Source organism: Scyliorhinus canicula, chromosome 1, assembly GCF_902713615.1.
Source record: "Scyliorhinus canicula chromosome 1, sScyCan1.1, whole genome shotgun sequence".
NCBI lineage: Eukaryota > Metazoa > Chordata > Chondrichthyes > Carcharhiniformes > Scyliorhinidae > Scyliorhinus > Scyliorhinus canicula.
In genome coordinates this window covers 63876974-63900772 of record NC_052146.1, presented here as the reverse complement: position 1 = coordinate 63900772, position 23799 = coordinate 63876974, and the positions used below count along the sequence as shown (strand labels likewise).

At 50.6% G+C, this 23799-nt stretch overlaps 1 protein-coding gene across 7 annotated transcripts in view; it reads left to right on the top strand.

Moving 5' to 3' along the window:
* The window catches only part of cabp1a (calcium binding protein 1a), a 455099-nt gene extending 437821 nt beyond the window's left edge, over window positions 1-17278 (top strand). For 6 of the 7 annotated variants that reach the window (XM_038791745.1, XM_038791756.1, XM_038791708.1 and 3 more), the window contains 3 exons: window positions 2775-2884; window positions 6708-6855; window positions 15098-17271. In XM_038791745.1, the coding sequence (XP_038647673.1) occupies window positions 2775-2884; window positions 6708-6855; window positions 15098-15123 (284 nt within the window). In that variant the 3' untranslated portion in view covers window positions 15124-17271. Of the gene's footprint in view, window positions 1-2774; window positions 2885-6707; window positions 6856-15097 lie in introns of all 7 variants that reach the window. The other variant, XM_038791698.1, reaches the window with a different exon arrangement.
* Window positions 17279-23799: the final 6521 nt, after the last annotated feature.

The following is a 23799-nucleotide window of genomic DNA, read 5'->3' as shown; positions in this document are numbered from 1 at the left end:
CCCATGTTCATTGATTTTCCGCTGAGCGAAAGTTTGCAGCCCTTCCATTTTAGGTGGGAATCTGTCGCAATGGGCGACTGGCATTCTAAGCCCTGCTGCCAGCTATCACGGGCACATTTGTCCCTCTATCCGTGACTTATGCGTGTGCAGTGCCCCAGCCGTTGCCGTTGTAACCAAACTGTGCTGAACGTTGGCCGCCCTGCTATTCAGAATTACAGCTTCATTGCTGTTATCGGGGCTCACAAAAATCACCCAAAACCTCCAAGAGTCCTGGGAGAGCAGCTGGGGGCCTTGGGCGGGGGGGGGGGGGGGGGGGGGGGGGGGGGGGGGGGGGGGGGGGGGGGGGGAGAGAGAGAGAGAGAGAGAGAGAGAGAGAGGGAGAGCAGCACAAATCGAGAAAGGGAGTTTTTCATTTCCACTGATGTTTGTGGAACTTAATGGTGGGACACTGTCCGTGTGGAGTTTGCACATTATCCCCGTGTTTGCGTGGGTTTCGCCCACACAACCCAAAGATGTGCAGGGTAGATGGATTGGCCACACTAAATTGCCCCTTAATTGAAAAAGATGAATTAGGTACTCTAAATTTATTTAATTTTTTTTTAATTGAGGAGTGGTGGGGGTGTAAAATTATATCACCCAAACACAAAATTCTATGGTAGCATTACAGCTATGGTAGGCTTCTGCGCTATCCCTGTGAACTAGATCTACAGGCTGCAAAGTAAGATAATGCCCTTTTGGAAAGACTCACTGCTACCCCTGAGCTACAACCTCCTCAATAATAAATTATCTTTATTGAAATTTTTAATGAATAAACTTTTTAGCACCTTTTGTGGTTTTGTTAAAAATGTGATTGCGTCATTCCTGAGACGCACTGCAAGACAAAGGATAGTCTTATATCGGTTAGAGGCACTGAAACCACATGTTAACCGATATAAATACATCAGAGGATATAAAGGGCCATGGCCACTCTGTGAAGAGCAGGGCCAGTGACGTTTTTGCAACACTGTGAAGCACGTAAAGATGAATTACGTCATCATGATGCAAGCTGCCAGAAAAATAAAATCAGGCTCAGGAAACACTTTGAAATAATACTAATGAGAAACTCTTGAACAGAAAGCTAAACAGCTTAAAGTAGGAGAAACACACTCATAGTAATAATAGGGTTACGATCGCTAATGCAATTCACTCTGATTAAGGAAACAGATCTAAAAAGGGATGCAATTAAAACATAGGACAGCTGATGTCTGACGTAGTCATGAGGTATTTAAATGTTTAAGGGAAGGAAGGCATATTGCAATGGCAAGAAATCTCTACTTATTAGAACAAAATATCTTACTGTCTATCAATGACATGTTAAAGTGTGATGTTCTACATCAGTTTCCAATTTTTATTTTCATTGACTTCAAATTGAGAAGGGATGCACATCTGGCACAGTGGCAGCGGCAGGTCTCACAGCTCCAGGTTCCCAGGTTCAACTCCGGCCTTCGGCAACTGTCTATGTGGAGTTTGCACTTTCTCACCGTGTCTGCATGGGTTTCCTCTGAGTGCTCCGGTTTCTTCCCACAGTCCAAAGATGTACAGGTCAAGTGGGGTTACAGGGAAAGGATAGGGGAGTGGGTCTGCAGAGGGTGCTCTTTCAGAGGATCGGTGCAGACTCGAATGGCCTAATGGCCTCTTTCTGCACTGCAGGGATTCAATGGTCCCATTACCCATTTGAAATACTCACACAAACTCGAGATCTGGCTGCAATAATCGCACGGTTCTCCTTTGGATCGCTGACATTTGACTTTCGAGTGGAGTTCCTGAGCATGACCCAGTCTTTACAGGGAGTCTGCCTCAGAGAGAACATTATTCCTGCACTCGGCCACCTCACTACCCGGGAAGTGCACCATAGTGGGAGCACCATCGCTGCAAGGATGGCAGAGGATCCAGAAGGCTTGTCGTCACCATCACGGGCAGCATGGTAACACAGTTGCTTCACAGCTCCAGGGTCCCAGGTTCGATTCCCGGCTTGATTTGTTTCTGTACAGAGTCTGCACGTTCTCCCCGTGTCTGCGTGGGTTTCCTCCGGGTGCTCCGGTTTCCTCCACAGTCCAAAAACGTGCAGGTTAGGTGGATTGGCCATGATAAATTGCCCTTAGTGTCCAAAAAGGTTAGGTGGGGTTCCTGGCTTACGGGGATAGTCTGGGCTTGAGTAGGATGCTCTTTCCAAGGGCCGGTGCAGACTCGATGGGCCAAATGGCCTCCATCTGCACTGTAAATTTGATGATCATCACGTCAGAGCAACTAGGGATTGCCAATAATATAGCTTTGCCAGATTCATTCATATCCTAAGAACAGTGAACAATCGCAGATGCCAAATCACACAGCTCAATAACAGTACATATAATTATGTGGTTTGCACAAAAAGTTGAAAAAAATATTTTGTGAGAGGGTAAGGGTGGTAAGCATGAGAGTATGTTCCTGAGTGAGAGTGAAAAGACTTGTACCTAAAAATAACAGTCGTTGCTGTTAGGGATTGATGTTTTAGCGTGTGTGATACCTCTTTATCTGTTATTTGATTGTTGATGTTATCCTGTTTAATTTAAACAGGAAGCAGCCTTCATTAAAATCACTCAATATAGAGCTATTGAGCACTTGTCCGCTCATAACAATCACCGTCATTTCTGGTGTAAGATATTTGCTGTTATTGTTTAGTTATTGGATGGTGCTGTACAGGATGTATTGAATTCTCTGCTGCAAAATGAGCCTGTTTCCTTGTGTTTTATTTTTAGTGGGTGGCCATGTTGATTTTGATGACTTTTTGGAATTGATGGGGCCAAAGCTATTGGCAGAAACAGCCGACATGATTGGAGTGAAAGAGCTTCGAGACGCTTTCAAGGAGGTGACCATTTCAGCGATTGTGAAGTAGCCGTAATTGGGGATTCACAGTGTTCGCCGATCTCCTTCCATAAATTTATTACCATTTCTCTGGTTTTCCGCTGTAGTAATCCACGGGAGGCAGGAGTTCCGTCACCACACCAATATTTATTTACAATAACGATATTACAGGAGCAGCTACAAACAGTGCTGCTAGCAGTCCAGTCAATTTAAGACTGGCTCACAAAGCCTACACAGGTGATTATATGGGCCCCCTCAATGAGCTATCATTGAGGGAGCTCATACTCCAATTGGCCAACCAATAAAGCCAATTGGACTTCATTACATCCGCCAAGCTAACGGTAGGAGTTTGGAAACGCCCGCAGGGAACCTCCAGGTGCCAGTTTGGTTTTATATTAACTCTGGGTAATTCTAAATTCATCCTGTGAGGAAGCACAGACATCAATTTGAATTTGAGGCACAGCTGGAAACTAGGCTGGAAACTAGGCTGGGCAAGCTGACATATTGAAGAGTCTATTTTCAGTAGGTCAAATGGCCTTTTCTCATCTCTCTTCTCATCTTGTTTTCTGAAAGAGGATGCTTTATAAACAGCAGACGAGGCCAAAGAGTCAGACACTTTGCTCCCTGGCAGTTGAGGGAGTAGATACACCACTGCATGCATGTGGAACTGAGGCACACAGACCAAGACAGTGCCAGATTCAATCCTGCTGAGTTTGCGCTAAGTTAGTTAGGTCTTATCCGGGCTGGGGATAAGGACTACTACAAGGAGAGATGTTGCCGTTCTGGTAATGGGCGTAATTTAACTAAATGGGAAATAAGTCACACAGTGAGCATTAAATAAGGGGCCTCAGCGGGAACTGCGCAGCCGAGGCCGCACATCGGCCCATTTTCTACACCGAGGAACTCCGCTCGCCAGAACTGAGACCCCCCAACCCCGCCCCAAGCCCCAATGCACTATGGGAGGGTCCCCAGCCACACTCCCCCCCCCCCCCCCCCCCCCCCCCCCCCGGCAAACCCCCTCAACACCCACGCAGGGCACCCGTGGCCGTGGTGACCTGCTTTCCGGGCATAGCCTGGCGGTTGGATTGAACTAGTAATCCAGAGGCCTAGGATAAAGCTCTGGGAACATGGGCTAAAATCACACTGTGGCAACTGGTGGAACTTTTATCAGTAATGGTCGCCATGAAACCATCATCAATTGTTGTAAAACAAAATTTGGTTTACTAATATCCTTTAGGGAGGGAACTCTGCCAGCCTTACCTGATCTGGCCTACGTATGTCTCCTGATCCACAGCAATGTGGTTGATGATTAACTGCCCTCTAGAATAGCCTTGCAAGCCACTTTCAGGGGCAGTTAGGGTTGGGCAACAAATTCTGGCCTTGCCATCAACACTTCCATCCCAAGAAATTTGTCCTGGTATCAGTGGTTAGGAGAAGAAAAAAATCAGCCAGGGTTCCCACTCCTGATCACACACGTGTGTCTGGACAGTGGGCGAGGGTCAGGGTCACACTGACATAAGCTGCCAGCACTCACTATCTAGGCAAAGTCCTGGAGGGTAGCCCATGTTGGTGATTATTTTGGACACGGGTTGCTTCTGCCTACTCTAGAAATTTACATCTCCTTAACCTGAGAGTTCAAAATCAATGGGGACAGCCAAATCGTTAAGGTAACTGGACACAAATACTACAAATAAATGTTTGTGCTGCGTCTTGAGAATTAAGGTCCACCACAGTAAACAAACCAGTGACTTAATTCACCCTGAAATCCTTTCAACTGAAGCAGCCAGCCTCTTTCCTCATGCCCTTATTATATTACACACAGCAATTGGTGGGGGGAGTGGTGCACTGGGGGGGCCAGGTTTGACACGATGGATTCTTGCTCTCTAACGTCATTAGCAATGTGAGGGTCCCTCAGATTCTGCCATTGGGATGTCTTCCCGTTGCACTTCAGTTATCTTCAATCTCTTCCGGAAGTGACGTCTTCAAGTCAAAATAGTTTCTCACAGAGTACTGCTATGTTCTGAGATGCTGAGTACAAGCCTAAGCAGCCTTCACTACTGACACAAAGCTGAAATCTAACTCTTATCGTTGGTCAGCCTCATCTGCCTTCTGATTACTCATCAAGAAAATGCCTGGGGAGATGGTTGCTTTTTCTACCAATGCGGCTACAGAAGGCGGCATTGCCCAGGAAGGGGGCCTACTTCACATTCGATCTGCAGCACAGCAGCATTCCCCTCCCTCATTGCTGCATCCTACCCTATAAACAAGCAAGCCCAACAAGGTTAACCCTCACTGGCCAGCATGGGTAATATTGGAAAATCAACACAATGGGGGTTTAACCTATGTAACATCCTAAGTGAGTCAGTGTCCAAATAGTCACTTTACTAAAATAAGCTATTTATCTATTAATAATTAATGCTGAAAAAGAAGAAAAGAACTAGTATTTATATATTGTACATTTGATTACCTCAGGATGTCCCAAACCCTTTACAGTCAATCAAGTATTTTGAAGTGTCATGTTGTAAAGGAGAAAATTCGGCAATCAGTTTGGGCACAGTAAGATTAAGGCCAAATCATCGGTTTGAGCTTGAGGAATAAAAGTCGACGAGGATAACTCTCCTGCACTGCTTGAAAATTGTTGCAGAATTTTTTTTCTAATTAATTAAGGGGCAATTTAACATGGCTAATCCACCTATCCTGCACATCTTTGGGTTGTGGGGGTGAGACCCACGCGCACACTGGGAGAATGTGCAAACTCCACATGGACAGTAGCCCGGGGCCGGGATCGAACCTGGGTCCTCGGCGCCATGAGGAAGCAGTGCTAACCACTGCGCCACCACAGCCCCCACAAAATTGTGGCAGAATTTTACAGTCGCCCACCAGCAGGTTTGTGGGGTGGAGTATTGTGGGGACGGGTAAAATATGCCCATGTGGCCTTCGCTCTGCCTGCCCCCGACTTGTCTGGAAGTTTCCAGAGAGGTGGAGGCGTGACACAGGCAAAGCCCATACACCCTCACACCAATCAAAGCCCTGAAGTGAAAAGTCATTGGCCAATATAGTGGCCGCCTCCACAATTTTCTGAATGGCAGGAGGAGTTCAGGGATGCTGAGAGGAGAGTGAGGTGCCATTTTGATTGGACCTCAGGCAGGAAAGGCGGAGGTCCATCCCCATTATTAACTCCCTTTTGATCGGGCAACCCCTCCCCCGGTTGCTACCTCCTCGTCTAGCCTTGCTATCACAATCACCACTCTCCCCCTCACCCCACCATCTCCGCGCCTTCCCGCCCATCCCCACTGTGAGACTAACACTCCACCTCCACACACGCGTACACATGTTTATTCTCCATCCTGACTCCAGGACTTAGCATCTAAGGTCTGACGACCAATCAGATTGGCCCCCTGCTCTGAGACATGACTTCCTCCTGAGTGAGGGTTGGAAATCCTGCCTCCTGCAAATTAACAATCTTCGGAGCATTAAGTGGCTGCAGGGCAGCTGCCATAGGTGGGGATAGACTCCCTGAAAACACTTCAGGAAACCCGTAAAATTCCACCCATTGGTTATTTTATATCCACCTGAGAGAGCAGACAGTGCAGCACTCACTCTGCACTGCACTGAAATACTAACCTGTGTTTAGCTCCCAGGAATGGGAACTAAACTTCAAGCCTACTGTCTGGTGAGAGTGCGACCAATTTAAATCACAGCTGAAAGGGCAAATATGAAAGAAATGTGCATATAGGGAGCTTCAGAATTACTTGATGTCTTGGAATAGCAGCAAAAGGCAAATCCTGTTCACACTCACACTGAAATATAATTTCTTAAACACACAGTTTGACACAAATGGAGATGGAGAGATCAGCACAACCGAACTTCGTGAAGCCATGAAGAAATTATTGGGCCAGCAGATTGGACACAGGGACATTGAAGAAATACTGAAAGATGTTGACTTGAATGGGGATGGGCGAGTTGACTTTGAAGGTAAGTGCCAGTTTTGTTGACTTGTCTTTACAGCGTTTCATTAGCTCACTTTTCTGAGCATGGGGCATGCCCAGTCCAAAGGAAAGTACATATAGTGCAGGGTGGAATAAAGGGATAAAATTGGGTTGAAAGCTTCTGTGTAGCAGGCTCGGGAAGTGATTAGAAGCATATAGAACATACAGTGCAGAAGGAGGCCATTCAGCCCATCGAGTCTGCACTGACCCACTTAAACCCTCACTTCCACCCTATCCCCGTAACCAAATAACCCCTCCTAACCTTTTTGGTCACTAAGGGCAATTTATCATGGCCAATCCACCTAATCTGCACGCGTTTCGAACTGTGGGAGGAAACCGGAGCACCCGGAGGAAACCCACGCAGACACGGGGAGAACATGCAGACTCCGCACAGTGACCCAGCGCGGAATCGAACCTGGGACCCTGGTGCTGTGAAGCCACAGTGCTATCCACTTGTGCTACCGTGCTGCCCCTGGAGGAACAGGGGACATCGGATCCATACAAGGTATAATTGGATAGAGGCCTGTGATGGGCACAGGGATCACATGCACGATTAGCCATACTGCTAATTTCTGAAACTGTTATAACCCGCACGAGATCTATGGGGTTGGACCACTTAGTCTTCCCTTGAGTCTTGTTGAGTACGAGCTTCCTGGCTGAGGGGGCGGGGACCCCCATCAGCGGAACCATGGAGCCCGAGTGGGACCCGAACACAGAAGTCTGGGACCTGGGTACAACATGTAAATTGTTTCTTGTTCAATAAATAACCAGTTTCTTTAAGCCTCTCATGTGGACTCCTCTGTGCACTCAATAGAAACAGTCAGCTTACAAATTACATAGGTCTGCACGTGTTCTTAGGGATTTGGACCACACAACTAGAAGTCAAAGCTAAGGCATTCGCATGATTAACGATCCCTATAAGATGCAGCAACTGTAAATAGGAGCAGGAGCCACCAAATGTTTCTATTAACACAGCAAAGGTAGATGGTGATCCCAGCGCCAGGAACTCTGGTTCAATTCTGGCCTTGGGTGTCTGACTGTGTGGAGTTTATACATTCTCCTCGTATTTACTTGGGTTTCCTCCGGGTGCTTCAGTTTTCTCCCACAGTCCAAAGATGGACAAGTTAGGTGGACTGGTCATGCTAAATTGTCCCTTAAAACAAAGAACAGTACAGCACAGGAACAGGCCCTTCGGCCCTCCAAGCCTGTGCCGACCATGCTGCCCGTCTAAACTAAAACCTTCTACACTTCCGGGGTCCGTATCCCTCTATTCCCATCCTATTCATGTATTTATCAAGATGCCCCTTAAATGTCACTATCGTCCCTGCTTACACCACCTCCTCCAGCAGCGAGTTCCAGGTACCCACTACCCTCTGTGTAAAAAAACTTGCCTCGTAAATCTACTCAAAACCTTGCCCCTCGCACCTTAAACCTATGCCCCCTAGTAATTGACCCCTCTACCCTGGGGAAAAGCCTCTGACGATTTTGTAGACCTCTATCAGATCGCCCCTCAACCTCCGTCGTTCCAGTGAGAACAAACCAAGTTTATTCAACCGCTCCTCATAGCTAATGCCCTCCATACCAGGAAACACCCTATACTCCAAGTGTGGCCTAACTAAGGTTCTATCCAGCTGCAACATGACTTGCCAATTCTTATACTCAATGCCCCGGCCAATGAAGGCAAGCATGCCGTATGCCTTCTTGACTACCTTCTCCACCTGTGTTGCCCCTTTCAGTGACCTGTGGATCTGTACACCTAGGTCTCTCTGACTTTCAATACTGTTTAGAGTTCTACCATTCACTGTATATTCTCTACCTGCATTAGACCTTCCAAAATGCATTATCTCACATTTGTCTGGATTAAACTCCACCTGCCATCTCTCCGCCCAAGTCTCCAAACGGCCTAATTCCTGCTGTATCCTCTGACAGTCCTCATCGCTATCCACAATTCCACCAACCTTTGTGTCGTCTGCAAACTTACTAATCAGACCAGTTACATTTTCCTCCAAATCATTTATATATACTACGAACAGCAAAGATTCCAGCACTGATCCCTGCGGAACACCACTAGTCACAGCCCTCCAATTAGAAAAGCACCCTTCCATTGCTACTCTCTGCCTTCTATGACCTAGCCAGTTCTGTATCCACCTTGCCAGCTCACCCCTGATCCCATGTGACTTCACTTTTTGTACCAGTCTACCATGAGGGACCTTGTCAAAGGCCTTACTGAAGTCCATATAGACAACATCCACTGCCCTACCTGCATCAATCATCTTTGTGACCTCTTCGAAAAACTCTATCAAGTTACTGAGACACGACCTCCCCTTCACAAAACCATGCTGCCTCTCACTAATACGTCCATTTGTTTCCAAATGGGAGTAGATCCTGTCTTGAAGAATTCTCTCCAGTAATTTCCCTACCACTGACGTAAGGCTCACCGTCCTATAGTTCCCTGGATTATCCTTGCTATCCTTCTTAAACAAAGGAACAACATTGGCTATTCTCCAGTCCTCCGGGACATCACCTGATGACAGTGAGGATCCAAAGATTTTTGTCAAGGCCTCAGCAATTTCTTCTCTGGCCTCCTTCAGTATTCTGGGGTAGATCCCATCAGCCCCTGGGGACTTATCTACCTTAATATTTTTCAAGACGCCCAACACCTCGTCTTTTTGGATCTCAATGTGACCCAGGCTATCTACACACCCTTCTCCAGACTTAACATCCACCAATTCCTTCTCTTTGGTGAATACTGATGCAAAGTATTCATTTAGTACCTCGCCCATTTCCTCTGGCTACACACATAGATTCCCTCGCCTGTCCTTCAGTGGACCAACCCTTTCCCTGGCTACCCTCTTGCTTTTAATGTACGTGTAAAAAGCCTTGGGATTTTCCTTAACCTTATTTGCCAATGACTTTTAGTGACCCCTTCTAGCCCTCCTTACTCTTTGCTTAAGTTCCTTTCTACTTTCCTTATATTCCACACAGGCTTCGTCTGTTCCCAGCCTTCTAGCCCTGATAAATGCCTCCTTTTTCTTTTTGACGAGGCCTACAATATCCCTCGTTATCCAAGGTTCCTGAAATTTCCCGTAGTGTCCAAAGATGTGCAGGTTAGGTGGGGTTATGGGGGTAGGGCAGGGAACTGGGCCTGGGTTGGGTATTCTTTCAGAAGGTCAGTGCAGATTCGATGGCCTGAATAGTCTCCTTCTGCACTGTATGAATTCTATAGCTCTTTAAATAGTGGGGGCCATTCCTGCTGCTGTGTCAGGATGAGAAAAGGCTGGATTTGGGTGAAAATGGCTGTGTTGGCACCAAATCAGTGTTGCGTACTGACCAACATGGCAGTCTGTAAACTCTGCATACTTTTGCCACATGCTCCCGATATCCACACTCACCTCTTCACCAAAATAGCGTCTGAAGAGAACCTGAGTCAGTGTGTCCGTGCCGAGAATGCCATTTTGGACCTTGAAATGTACCCACAACTTGAGAAATATGGGCATCCGGCAACTAAAACTTTCAGCCAACATTGTCAAAGCCCACCACCACGCCTCATGTCGTGTCTGGGCCTGTTCTACACCACTTGTTAGAGATTGATTGCAATGATTGGCCAACAACTCCATTATTGTTGTACATGTGAATACCAGGATGGTAGAAGCCAAACAAGCTGCACCTGGCTAGTTTAATCTGGCTCTCCCAATGTTCTGATCTGCTATTACATTTTAAAAGTGCTTTTTGATTTGTCGAGCTTCCATCAAGGTAAGAGCAGTAGTCAGCGATTCAGCCCCTTGAATTTATTCAAGGCTGGCGGTGACAAAGTCACTGCACTAGTAATCTAGCGACCCTGGGTACTCTGGGATCCCAGGCTCAAATCTCACCACTGCAGATGGGGAAATTTGAATTCAATAAAAATCTGGAATTAAAAGTGTCATGGTGACCATGAAGCCATTGTTGATTGTAATGTCCATCCTTACATGGTCTGTGACTATATGTAACTCCAAACCCATGGCAATGTTAACTCTTAACTGCCCCTCAAGGGCAATTAGAGATTGGCATTAAATGCTGGCACAGTCTGCGATGCTCTCATCTCGAATGATTTTTTTAAAAAGGTCTGTGACATCATGGCTTATTTGACCCTCAACTTCATTTGCATACTTATCAGATTGGGAGGTCTGGCCCTGGGCTATCAGAGTGGGAGGTCTGACCCTGGGCTATCAGAGAGAGAGCTCTGACCCTGGGCTATCAGAGAGGGAGGTCTGACCCTGGGCTATCAGAGAGAGAGCTCTGACCCTGGGCTTTCAGAGAGGGAGCTCTGACTCTGGGCTATCAGAGAGGGAGGTCTGACCCTGGGTTATCAGAGAGAGAGCTCTGACCCTGGGCTATCAGAGAGAGAGCACTGACCCTGGGCTATCAGAGAGGGAGGTCTGACCCTGGGCTATCAGAGAGAGAGCTCTGACCCTGGGCTATCAGAGAGAGAGCTCTGACCCTGGGCTATCAGAGAGAGAGAGCTCTGTCCCTGGGCTATCAGAGAGGGAGCTCTGTCCCTGGGCTATCAGAGAGGGAGCACTGACCCTGGGCTATCAGAGAGGGAGCACTGACCCTGGGCTATCAGAGAGAGAGAGCTCTGACCCTGGGCTATCAGAGAGGGAGGTCTGACCCTGGGCTATCAGAGAGAGAGAGCACTGACCCTGGGCTATCAGAGTGGGAGCTTTGACCCTGGGCTATCAGAGTGGGAGGTCTGACCCTGGGCTATCAGAGAGAGAGGTCTGACCCTGAGCTATCAGAGAGAGAGCACTGACCCTGGGCTATCAGAGAGGGAGCTCTGACCCTGGGCTATCAGAGAGAGAGCACTGACCCTGGGCTATCAGAGAGGGAGGTCTGGCCCTGGGCTATCAGAGAGGGAGCTCTGACCCTGGGCTATCAGAGAGGGAGGTCTGACCTTGGGCTATCAGAGAGGGAGGTCTGACCCTGGGCTATCAGAGAGGGAGGTCTGGCCCTGGGCCATCAGAGAGGGAGCTCTGTCCCTGGGCTATCAGAGAGAGAGAGAGCACTGACCCTGGGCTATCAGAGAGAGAGCTCTGTCCCTGGGCTATCAGAGAGAGAGAGAGCACTGACCCTGGGCTATCAGAGAGAGAGAGAGCTCTGACCCTGGGCTATCAGAGAGAGAGCCCTGACCCTGGGCTATCAGAGAGGGAGGTCTGGCCCTGGGCTATCAGAGAGAGAGCTCTGACCCTGGGCTATCAGAGAGGGAGGTCTGGCCCTGGGCTATCAGAGAGAGAGGTCTGGCCCTGGGCTATCAGAGAGAGAGAGCACTGACCCTGGGCTATCAGAGAGGGAGGTCTGGCCCTGGGCTATCAGAGAGAGAGAGCTCTGACCCTGGGCTATCAGAGAGAGAGCTCTGACCCTGGGCTATCAGAGAGAGAGAGCACTGACCCTGGGCTATCAGAGTGGGAGCACTGATCCTGGGCTATCAGAGTGGGAGGTCTGACCCTGGGCTATCAGAGAGGGAGGTCTGTCCCTGGGCTATCAGAGAGAGAGCTCTGACCCTGGGCTATCAGAGAGAGAGAGCACTGACCCTGGGCTATCAGAGAGAGAGAGCACTGACCCTGGGCTATCAGAGAGAGAGAGCTCTGACCCTGGGCTATCAGAGAGAGAGCTCTGACCCTGGGCTATCAGAGAGAGAGCTCTGACCCTGGGCTATCAGAGAGGGAGGTCTAGCCCTGGGCTATCAGAGAGAGAGGTCTGGCCCTGGGCTATCAGAGAGAGAGGTCTGGCCCTGGGCTATCAGAGAGAGAGCTCTGACCCTGGGCTATCAGAGAGGGAGGTCTGGCCCTGGGCTATCAGAGAGAGAGCTCTGACCCTGGGCTATCAGAGAGAGAGAGCACTGACCCTGGGCTATCAGAGTGGGAGCACTGATCCTGGGCTATCAGAGTGGGAGGTCTGACCCTGGGCTATCAGAGAGGGAGGTCTGTCCCTGGGCTATCAGAGAGAGAGAGCACTGACCCTGGGCTATCAGAGTGGGAGCACTGACCCTGGGCTATCAGAGAGAGAGAGCTCTGACCCTGGGCTATCAGAGTGGGAGATCTGGCCCTGGGCTATCAGAGAGAGAGAGCTCTGACCCTGGGCTATCAGAGAGAGAGAGCACTGACCCTGGGCTATCAGAGTGGGAGCACTGATCCTGGGCTATCAGAGTGGGAGGTCTGACCCTGGGCTATCAGAGAGGGAGGTCTGTCCCTGGGCTATCAGAGAGAGAGCTCTGACCCTGGGCTATCAGAGAGAGAGAGCACTGACCCTGGGCTATCAGAGTGGGAGCACTGACCCTGGGCTATCAGAGAGAGAGAGCTCTGACCCTGGGCTATCAGAGTGGGAGATCTGGCCCTGGGCTATCAGAGAGAGAGAGCTCTGTCCCTGGGCTATCAGAGAGAGAGCACTGACCCTGGGCTATCAGAGAGGGAGCTCTGTCCCTGGGCTATCAGAGAGGGAGGTCTGGCCCTGGGCTATCAGAGAGGGAGCTCTGTCCCTGGGCTATCAGAGAGAGAGCCCTGACCCTGGGCTATCAGAGAGAGAGCCCTGACCCTGGGCTATCAGAGAGAGAGCCCTGACCCTGGGCTATCAGAGAGAGAGGTCTGGCCCTGGGCTATCAGAGAGAGAGCACTGACACTGGGCTATCAGAGTGGGAGCACTGACCCTGGGCTATCAGAGAGGGAGCTCTGACCCTGGGCTATCAGAGAGAGAGCACTGACCCTGGGCTATCAGAGTGGGAGATCTGACCCTGGGCTATCAGAGAGAGAGAGCTCTGACCCTGGGCTATCAGAGAGAGAGGTCTGGCCCTGGGCTATCAGAGAGAGAGAGCACTGACCCTGGGCTATCAGAGAGAGAGAGCTCTGACCCTGGGCTATCAGAGAGAGAGGTCTGGCCCTGGGCTATCAGAGAGAGAGAGCACTGACCCTGGGCTATCAGAGAGAGAGCACTGACCCTGGGCTATCAGAGTGGGAGCACTGACCCTGGGCTATCAGAGTGGGAGATCTGTCCCTGGGCTATCAGAGAGAGAGCTCTGACCCTGGGCTATCAGAGAGGGAGGTCTGTCCCTGGGCTATCAGAGAGAGAGAGCACTGACCCTGGGCTATCAGAGAGAGAGCACTGACCCTGGGCTATCAGAGTGGGAGCACTGACCCTGGGCTATCAGAGTGGGAGATCTGTCCCTGGGCTATCAGAGAGAGAGCTCTGACCCTGGGCTATCAGAGAGGGAGATCTGTCCCTGGGCTATCAGAGAGAGAGCTCTGACCCTGGGCTATCAGAGAGAGAGGTCTGGCCCTGGGCTATCAGAGAGAGAGAGCACTGACCCTGGGCTATCAGAGAGGGAGGTCCTGCCCTGGGCTATCAGAGAGAGAGCTCTGGCCCTGGGCTATCAGAGAGAGAGCTCTGACCCTGGGCTATCAGAGTGGGAGCACTGACCCTGGGCTATCAGAGAGAGAGCTCTGACCCTGGGCTATCAGAGAGGGAGCTCTGACCCTGGGCTATCAGAGAGAGAGCTCTGACCCTGGGCTATCAGAGAGAGAACTCTGGCCCTGGGCTATCAGAGAGAGAGAGCTCTGTCCCTGGGCTATCAGAGAGAGAGAGCTCTGTCCCTGGGCTATCAGAGAGAGAGAGCACTGATCCTGGGCTATCAGAGAGGGAGGTCCTGCCCTGGGCTATCAGAGAGAGAGCTCTGGCCCTGGGCTATCAGAGAGGGAGCTCTGACCCTGGGCTATCAGAGAGAGAGCTCTGGCCCTGGGCTATCAGAGAGAGAGCTCTGTCCCTGGGCTATCAGAGAGAGAGCTCTGACCCTGGGCTATCAGAGTGGGAGCACTGACCCTGGGCTATCAGAGAGAGAGCTCTGACCCTGGGCTATCAGAGTGGGAGCACTGACCCTGGACTATCAGAGAGGGAGGTCTGACCCTGGGCTATCAGAGTGGGAGCACTGACCCTGGGCTATCAGAGAGGGAGCTCTGACCCTGGGCTATCAGAGAGGGAGGTCTGTCCCTGGGCTATCAGAGAGAGAGAGAGCACTGGCCCTGGGCTATCAGAGTGGGAGATCTGGCCCTGGGCTATCAGAGAGAGAGCTCTGACCCTGGGCTATCAGGGGATAGGGAATACTCTGGTTTAGTTGCTGAGTTTAGTGCACTGTGATGTTATTCTATCACAATTTTTGGGGCTCTTGTTTTTGTGATCTAACATTGTTGTTACCTTGGCAGAATTTGTCAGGATGATGTCTCGCTGATGAAGATGAGGAACCGCCTGGATCAAGCTTTCCAATAGCCGCTAACTGACTGAAACTGACGCAATATCTTAATGCTTTGGAGACTTTTTCAAACGGCTCTTCCAAACACTGAGCAAAACCTTTCTATTCCAAGCTACTGAGGAAATTCCGAGTTTCCAATAAGCTGGAACTATACACTGAAACTAAGGCATTCTTTATATTCTTCTGCTGCCTGAGTTTCGCACTAAATATCAACCCAGGTCGTGTAAAGTTGATCCTCACCAGGGACCGTTCACATGAACATGGTGGTGACGAGGTGTTTCTTTAAGTGTGCAGTGCTGAGAATAAAATTATTAATGTCATTAACAGATGATATTCAAAGTTGTAACAAGCTGTTTATAGCTCCTTGGGCTTTTATGTGATATTGGAGGATATATCTTTCAGCGACAATTCAGAACATCAGGGATAACTCTGTGACTCGATTGATCACACTGACTGACACATTTGCATTAATTTGTCTCTGCATTACCTTAACACAGTCATTATAATGAATGGGCTGACAATTGCATTGAATTAGCAGACAAAGGATTGTAATGCATACTTGCATGAGCCCGCTGTACTCAAATTGCTTCACAGAAGAAATGGAACCTCCTGATCTTCGTCGTTTTTTGTGGTGATGTCCCAGGATTTCGTTCCTCAGCATGTCAGAATCATTCCGACACAACGGAAAAATCTCCACAAGTGTCTTCATTAGTAGAAACCAGAGGTCACAATGGGGCCAGCTGACATTTTCTTCAGAGTTTGAATTTGAGTGAGCTCTTGGCCTCGGTTCATGGTGTGAACTGGAACGCACGATCTGAAGGGATGGCGGAAGCAGATTCAATCGTGAATTTAAAAAACAAAATAGGATAAACATTCAAATGTGTATGGGGAAAGAGAAAGGGAGTGAGACAAATTAGGAGGTGGATAGCTATTTCGAAGCACCCACACAGTAACGAGTGGGCTGAATGGCTATCCATAGTCTATGATTCTGTTCTATTTCACCACTTTGTTAATGCTCGTCAAGGTGAAGAAAGTTAGCACCAGATTTTCCCAACCCCCACCACCCTGCACAAGTAGCTGAATTGAAATGTTCCAGAACATTTTTTCAGTTCTCAAACCACGCCATCCCCTCCCCCAGGTGTTGGCTTCTCTCAGCAGGAGGGCACCAATGGGAGCAATGGCAAGCGATTCTCCTCAGAGTGATTGTAACTGCCCTACATAGATTGACTCGTCCCTCCACCAACACCACATACCTTCTTGATGATTTGATCTGCCTTTTTCCATTTCCCTCAATTGAATTGGGTGATGTCCGACATAAATACATATTGAAGAGTGGGGAGAAGGAAACTGGAGGGGTGAAGTGCCCTTACCTCATTCTGTTCCTCATTATGCTCCTAACCACAGATTCAGTGAAGCAGCCCTTGTAACAGTGTCTTTCGAGGCCTTGGGAATTCATGGGAGTTCTTTGATCCTGAAAGGCTGACCATTAGCTTTAGAACTTGACCTTCAAATTGCTTGTCCCCATTCATGCTCTCCTCCTAGGTTGGGAACATGTGGTATTCCCGTGCATAGACATCTCCAATTTGTAAAGGCCATCCGTCCTCCCCCATGCATCGGGGAGAGAGGTGTTGGGGGGGGGGGGGGGAGGCTTTTAGGGCCTGTGCCCCATCCTGCTAAGAAGCAGAGGCAATCTCAAAATGAGCAGATACTGAGAAGGAAGGTGAGTTAAGTTTAACCCAAGCTGCCACAGCGCTGAAGGAAGAGAAACTGGGCCCATAGAGAGCAAACCCAGGAAGGCTTTAATCAGGCGGCCAACCCGATCCCGGCACCTTCTTGCTGGGTAGGTCAGATTAAAATTATTCCAAGATAACCAGAGGCAATAAGAGGCTGAAAGAAAAGGTATTTTATCCAGAATGAGGTTTTGGTGAATGAGCGTCAATAATGATGACATTATGGAGTAGCTGAAATGCAGAATTTAGATTGAGTCTAGCAGGCTCTGTGGCTATAAAATCACATGTAGAAAAATGTCATCCTAATTTCTAAAGGACTATTAAATATTCATTTGTTATTATTATACTCCATTGGGACCAGAATGCATAATAATTAAATGGAGATTTAAAATGCCAATTGCAAATATATGTCTACAGTTGCTTGTGTGTGTGTTGTGTCATGTACTCTGGGATAACACAGGCTGCAACTCGATGCAACTTTGACCAAAAGATACTCCAGACATTGAAGTAAGTTCAATGTGATTTATTGAACCATGAGCGCAGTTCTCTATGAGTTCGACTCTCCTGCTAATCTTGCTATAGTAACTCAGTCTAACTAACCAGTCTGCTCTAATCCACGTGGTGGGTGTGATGCTTCTGATCTGCCCCTGCCCTACTCTCTTAAGTGTCGCCTGTGGAAAGAGACAGAGCATGTGTGCCCTGTCCTTATATATGGCTTGTGTAATGTCCCTTTGTGGTAGTGTCACCTCTGGGTGTCCTGACTGCCCATTCTATGTGTTCATTAGCTGTATGCCTGCATGTCATGACATCTCTGGTGCTCCCTGTGGTGTTTACTTAGTCGTAGTGTATTTACATTAACCCCTTATGTATTTACAGTGATGTATATCACCACAGTGTGGATTCCTGAATCAATGTGATATTGTCTGTTGTGGTTTATGTACAGACAAATCTTGTTCCCTGGCCTCCGCACTTGTAGTATCACTACAGAGAATGATGGAATTGGATTTCTGTCTGCAAACTTGTCTATCACAATGTTCTTTGATGCTTTTTGTTTATCAGGTAGTAATCAGGATATTATAGATCAGTTAGTCGCTCGAGTTGTCAGCAGAAGGGGCAGCACGGTGGCACAGTGGTTAGCATTGCTGCCTACGGCGCTGAGGACCCGGGTTCGGATCCCGGCCCTCGGTCACTGTCCGTGTGGAGTTTGCACATTCTCCCCGTGTCTGCGTGGGTTTCACCCCCACAACCCAAAGATGTGCAGGATAGGTAGATTGGCCATTCTAAATTGCCCCTCAATTGGAAAAAATAATTGGGTACTCTAAATTTAAAAAAAAAGAGTTGTCAGCAGGTAAACTTTTCATCCTGATGCGCTTTCAATTGCACTTAAAGACTCGAATCGGTACAAGAGAGGCTTTATTACAGTGAGATGTTTATCCTTCGACTGCAGCTGGTAGAATGGCAGCTCAGGAGAACTCATACATATATATATGGCTCCCTGTGGGCGGAGCTAGCCGGCAGGGGCTGCCGACGAACCTGTAATACAGGTACTGCTGTACATCCCCTAATACAGGCACACACACAATTACACAGTGGTGGATCACCACATTCACCACCTGTTAAAAATGAGTCCGGCGGGGGTGACGTGGAACTATATACAGAATCCGTGAATTATTTACAGAAGGGAGGGGGAAAAAAAATGAAGTGTCCATCGTGCAACCCGGTGCCCGTCAGAGGTTAAGTCTGTCCGGTGGTCTGATGGTTCGTTGGGAGCGACGCAGCAGTGGTGGCGACGTCTGTACAGGCGGTGTCAGCGTCGACGGCGTCGGTGCTGGCGGTGTTGGTGCTGGCCAGTGGCTGGATGAATCCGGGAGCGTGCCGAAATCTTCCATGTCCTCAAGTGTGGGCAGGGGAAGGAGGGATGGACCTGGTGGGGCTGATGCTGGGAGCGCCGGGGGAGGGGAGGGTGGTGCGTGGGTGAGGAGGTGTGTGGGAGTGGGGTTGGCACCCGAGGGAGCCAGGTCCCTGAGCGAGACTATCCTGGCGGCCGTCGGGGAACTCCACGTAGGCATACTGGGGGTTTGCGTGGAGCAGGCGTACCCTGTCCACCAGAGGGTCCGCCTTGTGGAGTCTGACATGCCTACGCAGTACGACCGGCCCTGGAGCTGCGAGCCACGTCGGGAGCGACACCCCGGATGTAGACTTCCTAGAGAAGGTAAAAACACGTTCATGGGGCGTGTTATTCGTGGCAGTGCACAGTAGAGACCGGATGGAGTGCAATGTATCCAGGAGGACCTGCTGCCAGCAAGTGGCTGGGAGGTTTCTGGACCGTAGGGCCAGCTGGACGGCCCTCCAAACCGTCCCGTTCTCCCTCTCTACCTGCCCGTTTCCCCGGGGGTTGTAGCTGGTCGTCCTGCTGGAGGCGATACCCCTGCTGAGCAGGAACTGACACAGCTCATCACTCATGAATGAGGATCCCCTGTCACTGTGGACATAGTCGGGGAAACCGAATAGAGCGAATATGGAATCGAGGGCCTTGATGACGGTGGCAGACGTCATATCCGGGCATGGGGTGGTGAAGGGGAACCTAGAGAATTCATCGACGACACTAAGGATATACGTGTTGTGGTCGGTGGAGGGGAGGGGCCCTTTGAAATCCACACTGAGGCGTTCAAAGGGGCGGGACGCTTTCACCAGGCGCGCGCGGTCTGGCCGGTAGAAGTGCGGTTTGCACTCCGCACAGACCTGGCAGTCTCTGGTGAATGTCCGTACTTCCTCGACGGAGTAGGGCAGATTGCGGACTTTGACTAGGTGGTACAACCGAGTGACCCCCGGATGGCAAAGGCTGTCGTGCAGGGCACAGAGCTGGTCCACATGTGCGCTGGCACATGTACCTCGGGAGAGGGCGTCTGGGGGCTCGTTGAGCTTGCCGGGGCGATACAAGATCTCGTAATTATAGGTGGAGAGCTCGATTCTCCACCTCAAGATTTTATCGTTTTTGATCTTGCCCCGCTGCGTGTTGTTAAACATGAAGGCTACCGACCGTTGGTCAGTGAGGAGAGTGAATCTCCTGCCGGCCAGGTAATGCCTCCAGTGCCACACCGCTTCAACGATAGCCTGGGCCTCCTTTTCAACAGACGAATGTCGAATTTCGGAGGCATGGAGGGTGCGGGAAAAGAATGCCACGGGTCTGCCTGCCTGGTTTAGAGTGGCGGCAAGGGTGACATCTGAAGCGTCGCTCTCTACTTGAAAGGGCAGTGACTCGTCTACTGCATGCATCCCGGCCTTGTCTATGTCTGAGCGAATACGGGCGAAGGCATGTTGTGCCTTGGCTGTGAGGGGAAAGTGAGTGCACTGTATCAGTGGGCGGGCCTTGTCCGCGCATTGTGGGACCCACTGGGCGTAGTAGGAGAAGAACCCCAGTCAGCATTTGAGGGCCTTGGGGCAGTGAGGGAGGGGAAGCTCCATGAAGGGGCGCATGCGGTCGGGATCGGGCCCCAGGAGTCCGTTTTGGACTACGTAGCCGAGGATGGCTAAGCGGTTCGTGCTGAACACGCACTTCTCCTTGTTATAAGTGAGGTTGAGGAGAGATGCGGTGTGGAGAAATTTGGCACGGTTGGCGTCGTGGTCCTGCTGGTCATGGCCGCAGATGGTGATGTTGTCCAGGTACGGAAACGTGGCCCGCAGTCCGTACCGGTCAACCGTTTGGTCCATTTCTCTTTGGAATACCGAGACCCCATTAGTGACGCCGAAGGGAACCCCAAGAAATTGATAGAGGCGACCGTCCGCCTCGAAGGCAGTGTAGGGACGGTCCGATTTGCGGATGGGGAGCTGGTGGTAGGCGGATTTCAGGTCAATTGTTGAGAAGACCCGGTACTGTGCAATCTGATTGACCATATCAGATATGCGAGGGAGGGGGTACGCGTCGAGCTGCGTGTACCGATTGATGGTCTGGCTGTAGTCCACGACCACCCTGTGTTTCTCCCCAGTTTTAACCACCACCACTTGGGCTCTCCAGGGACTGTTGCTGGCCTCGATAATACCCTCCCGAAGAAGCCGCTGGACTTCGGACCTGATGAAGGTCTTGTCCTGGGTGCTGTACCGTCTGCTCCTGGTGGCAACGGGCTTGCAATCTGCAGTCAGATTGGCAAAGAGGGAGGGAGGGTCAACCTTGAGGGTCGTGAGGCCGCAAACGGTGAGTGGGGGTATGGGCCCGCCGAATTTGAGGGTGAGGCTCTTGAGATTACATTGGAAATCCAGGCCCAGTAACAGTGTAGCACAGAGGTTGGGGAGAACGTACAGGTGGAAACCACTGAACTCAACCCCATGTACGGTGAGTTTGACCAGACAGAAGCCCCGGATCGGGACAGAGGGATCCGGCAGCCAGGGAGATCCGCTGGTAGGCGGGATGGACCGCGAGGGAGCAGCGCCTTCCCGTGTCCGGGTGGATGAAGCTATCGGTGCTCCCGGAGTCCAGTAGGCAGGAGATCGCGTGGCCGTTGATGAGCACCGTCGTCGAAGCGGTAGCCAGGTTGTGAGGATGGGACTGGTCCAGCGTCATGGAGGCGAGTAGCGGGCGATCGTCCGAGGATTCCGACGAGGAGCGGCAGCGACCCGGGTCCCGCGGTCCAGTCCCGAGGGGAGGGCAAAATGGCGGCGTCCGAAGTACTTGTGGGGAAGAAGATGGCGGCGCCCATGGTGTGCACGTTGTGGGGGCAGCGCAAGATGGCGGCGCCCATGGGCCGCGCGTGGACCTGGGGGAGAAGATGGCGGTGCCCACTGGTCACACGTGGCCCCGGGAGCAGAGGATGGCGGCGCCTATTGTGCGATTGGCTGAGGGAATGGAGAGAAGTCGAGCGTGATAGCGGCAACTGCGTGGGCCTGACACACTGCCGCAAAGTGGCCCTTCTTGCCACAGGATTTACAGGTGGTGGCGCGGGCCGTGCAGCGCTGGTGGGGGTGCTTCTGTTGGCCGCAGAAGTAGCAGCGGGGACTCCCAGAGTGCGCGGTGTGGCGAGCAGCACGGGAGCGGCCCCAGTCGGGGGGGTCAGTTGCGGGGTCCACGAGGGGTAGGATGGGTGGACCGCGTGGCGGGCAGGGTAGGCCTGTACATTACAGGAAGCGACCGTCATAGAGAGTGCTAAAGTTTTTGTCGCCGGTAGGTCGAGTGCGGCCCCTTCCAGCAGTCGTTGCCGGATGGGGTCCGATGCAATCCCCGTCACGAATGCATCACGCATGAGGAGATTGGAATGTTCAGTGGCCGTGACGGCCTGACAGTCACAGTCCCGTACTAGAGGGATAAGGGCCCGCCAGAAGTCTTCAATCGACTCACCAGGTAGTTGTACGCGAGTGGCGAGTACATGCCTTGCAAACAGAGTGTTCGTCTTCTGGATGTAATTTTCTTTGAGCAGTTCCATGGCGCGTGCGTAATTCGGCGCGTCCTGTATCAGCGGGAACACGCTGGAGCTCAACCTTGAGTAGAGAAGTTGAATTTTCTGAGCTTCCGTTGGTGCGGGATCCGCTGAGGTGATGTAGGCCTCGAAGCAAGCCAGCCAGTGATTAAAGTCTTTTCTGGCGTTTGGCGATTGCGGATCCAGCTGCAAGCAATCTGGTTTTATCCTGATGTCCATGATACGGAAAATCTCACTGTAATACTGTAATAAATTGATGCGCTATCAATTGCACTTAAAGATTCGAATCGGTACAAGAGAGGCTTTATTACAGTGAGATGTTTATCCTTCGACTGCAGCTGGTAGAATGGCAGCTCAGGAGAACTCATACATATTTATACGGCTCCCTGTGGGCGGAGCTAGCCGGCAGGGGCTACCGACGGTAATACAGGTACTGCTGTACATCCCCTAATACAGGCATACACACAATTACACAGTGGTGGATCACCACACACCCCTTCACACCCTTACAAGCCCAACAGTAAACAATAAACCCACCCCCGAAAACAAAAAGACAAAAATCCCCCAATCCCTACCCTCACTTCAAATATGTTCCCGACCATTACAAAGTGCCAGCACCCCGGTTCCCAAGCATTGTCCACTCAGTTCTCCCTCAGTTTATGCTCCTTAATGAAGTCTTCGGCCGCTTCTGGGGTCTCGAAATAATACTCCCGGCGTCCGAATGTCACCCATAATTTCCCCGGGTAGAGCACCCCAAATCTGATCTGCCGCCGGTACGGCACCGCCTTGGCCTTGTTGATACCTGCCCGTCGCTTCACCAACTCGGCTCCGATGTCCTGATAAATTCGGACCTTATTTCCCTCCCAGTTGCAGTCCGCTTCTCCCTGGCCAATGGCAAAACCTTCTCTTACTCTTCAAAATTGTGGAAAATCAGGATCACCGCCCGCGGCGGCTCCCCACTTATAGGCTTCTGCCTCAGGGACCTATGCGCTCGGTCCACTTCAGGCACCTTATCCAGCACCCCTTCTGCCACCAGCCCCGCCAGCATCTTTGAGACGTACTGTGGTAGTATGACTAGGGGGATTACGGTACCTTCAGAGGTGAGCTGCCATTGGTGCAGAGGACTCACTGCCCATTGGCCCAGGTAAGTCATGTGCCTCTCAGCTGATTGGCTGCGAGGTAGGTAGCTCCGCCTACAGGGCGGGATATAAGAACCCGTGTTCCCCGGCAGTCGGCCATTTTAAATTGATGGTGCATCAATTTAATACACACGTTTTAAAAAGATGGAGCTTCGTATCAAGCCGGAGAGCCTCCGACTCAGCCCACACGCAACAAATGCAACAGCTGCATTTAAACACTGGCTGGTGTGTTTTAACAGTTATTTAAGCGCAGCCGAAAACCGCCCTTCGAGGGAACAAAAACTTCATATCCTCCACTCGTGCGTGGGCATCGCCGTGTACATACTCATAGAGGACACGACAGACTATGCCGCAGCTATGGACTTACTAAAAGGACAT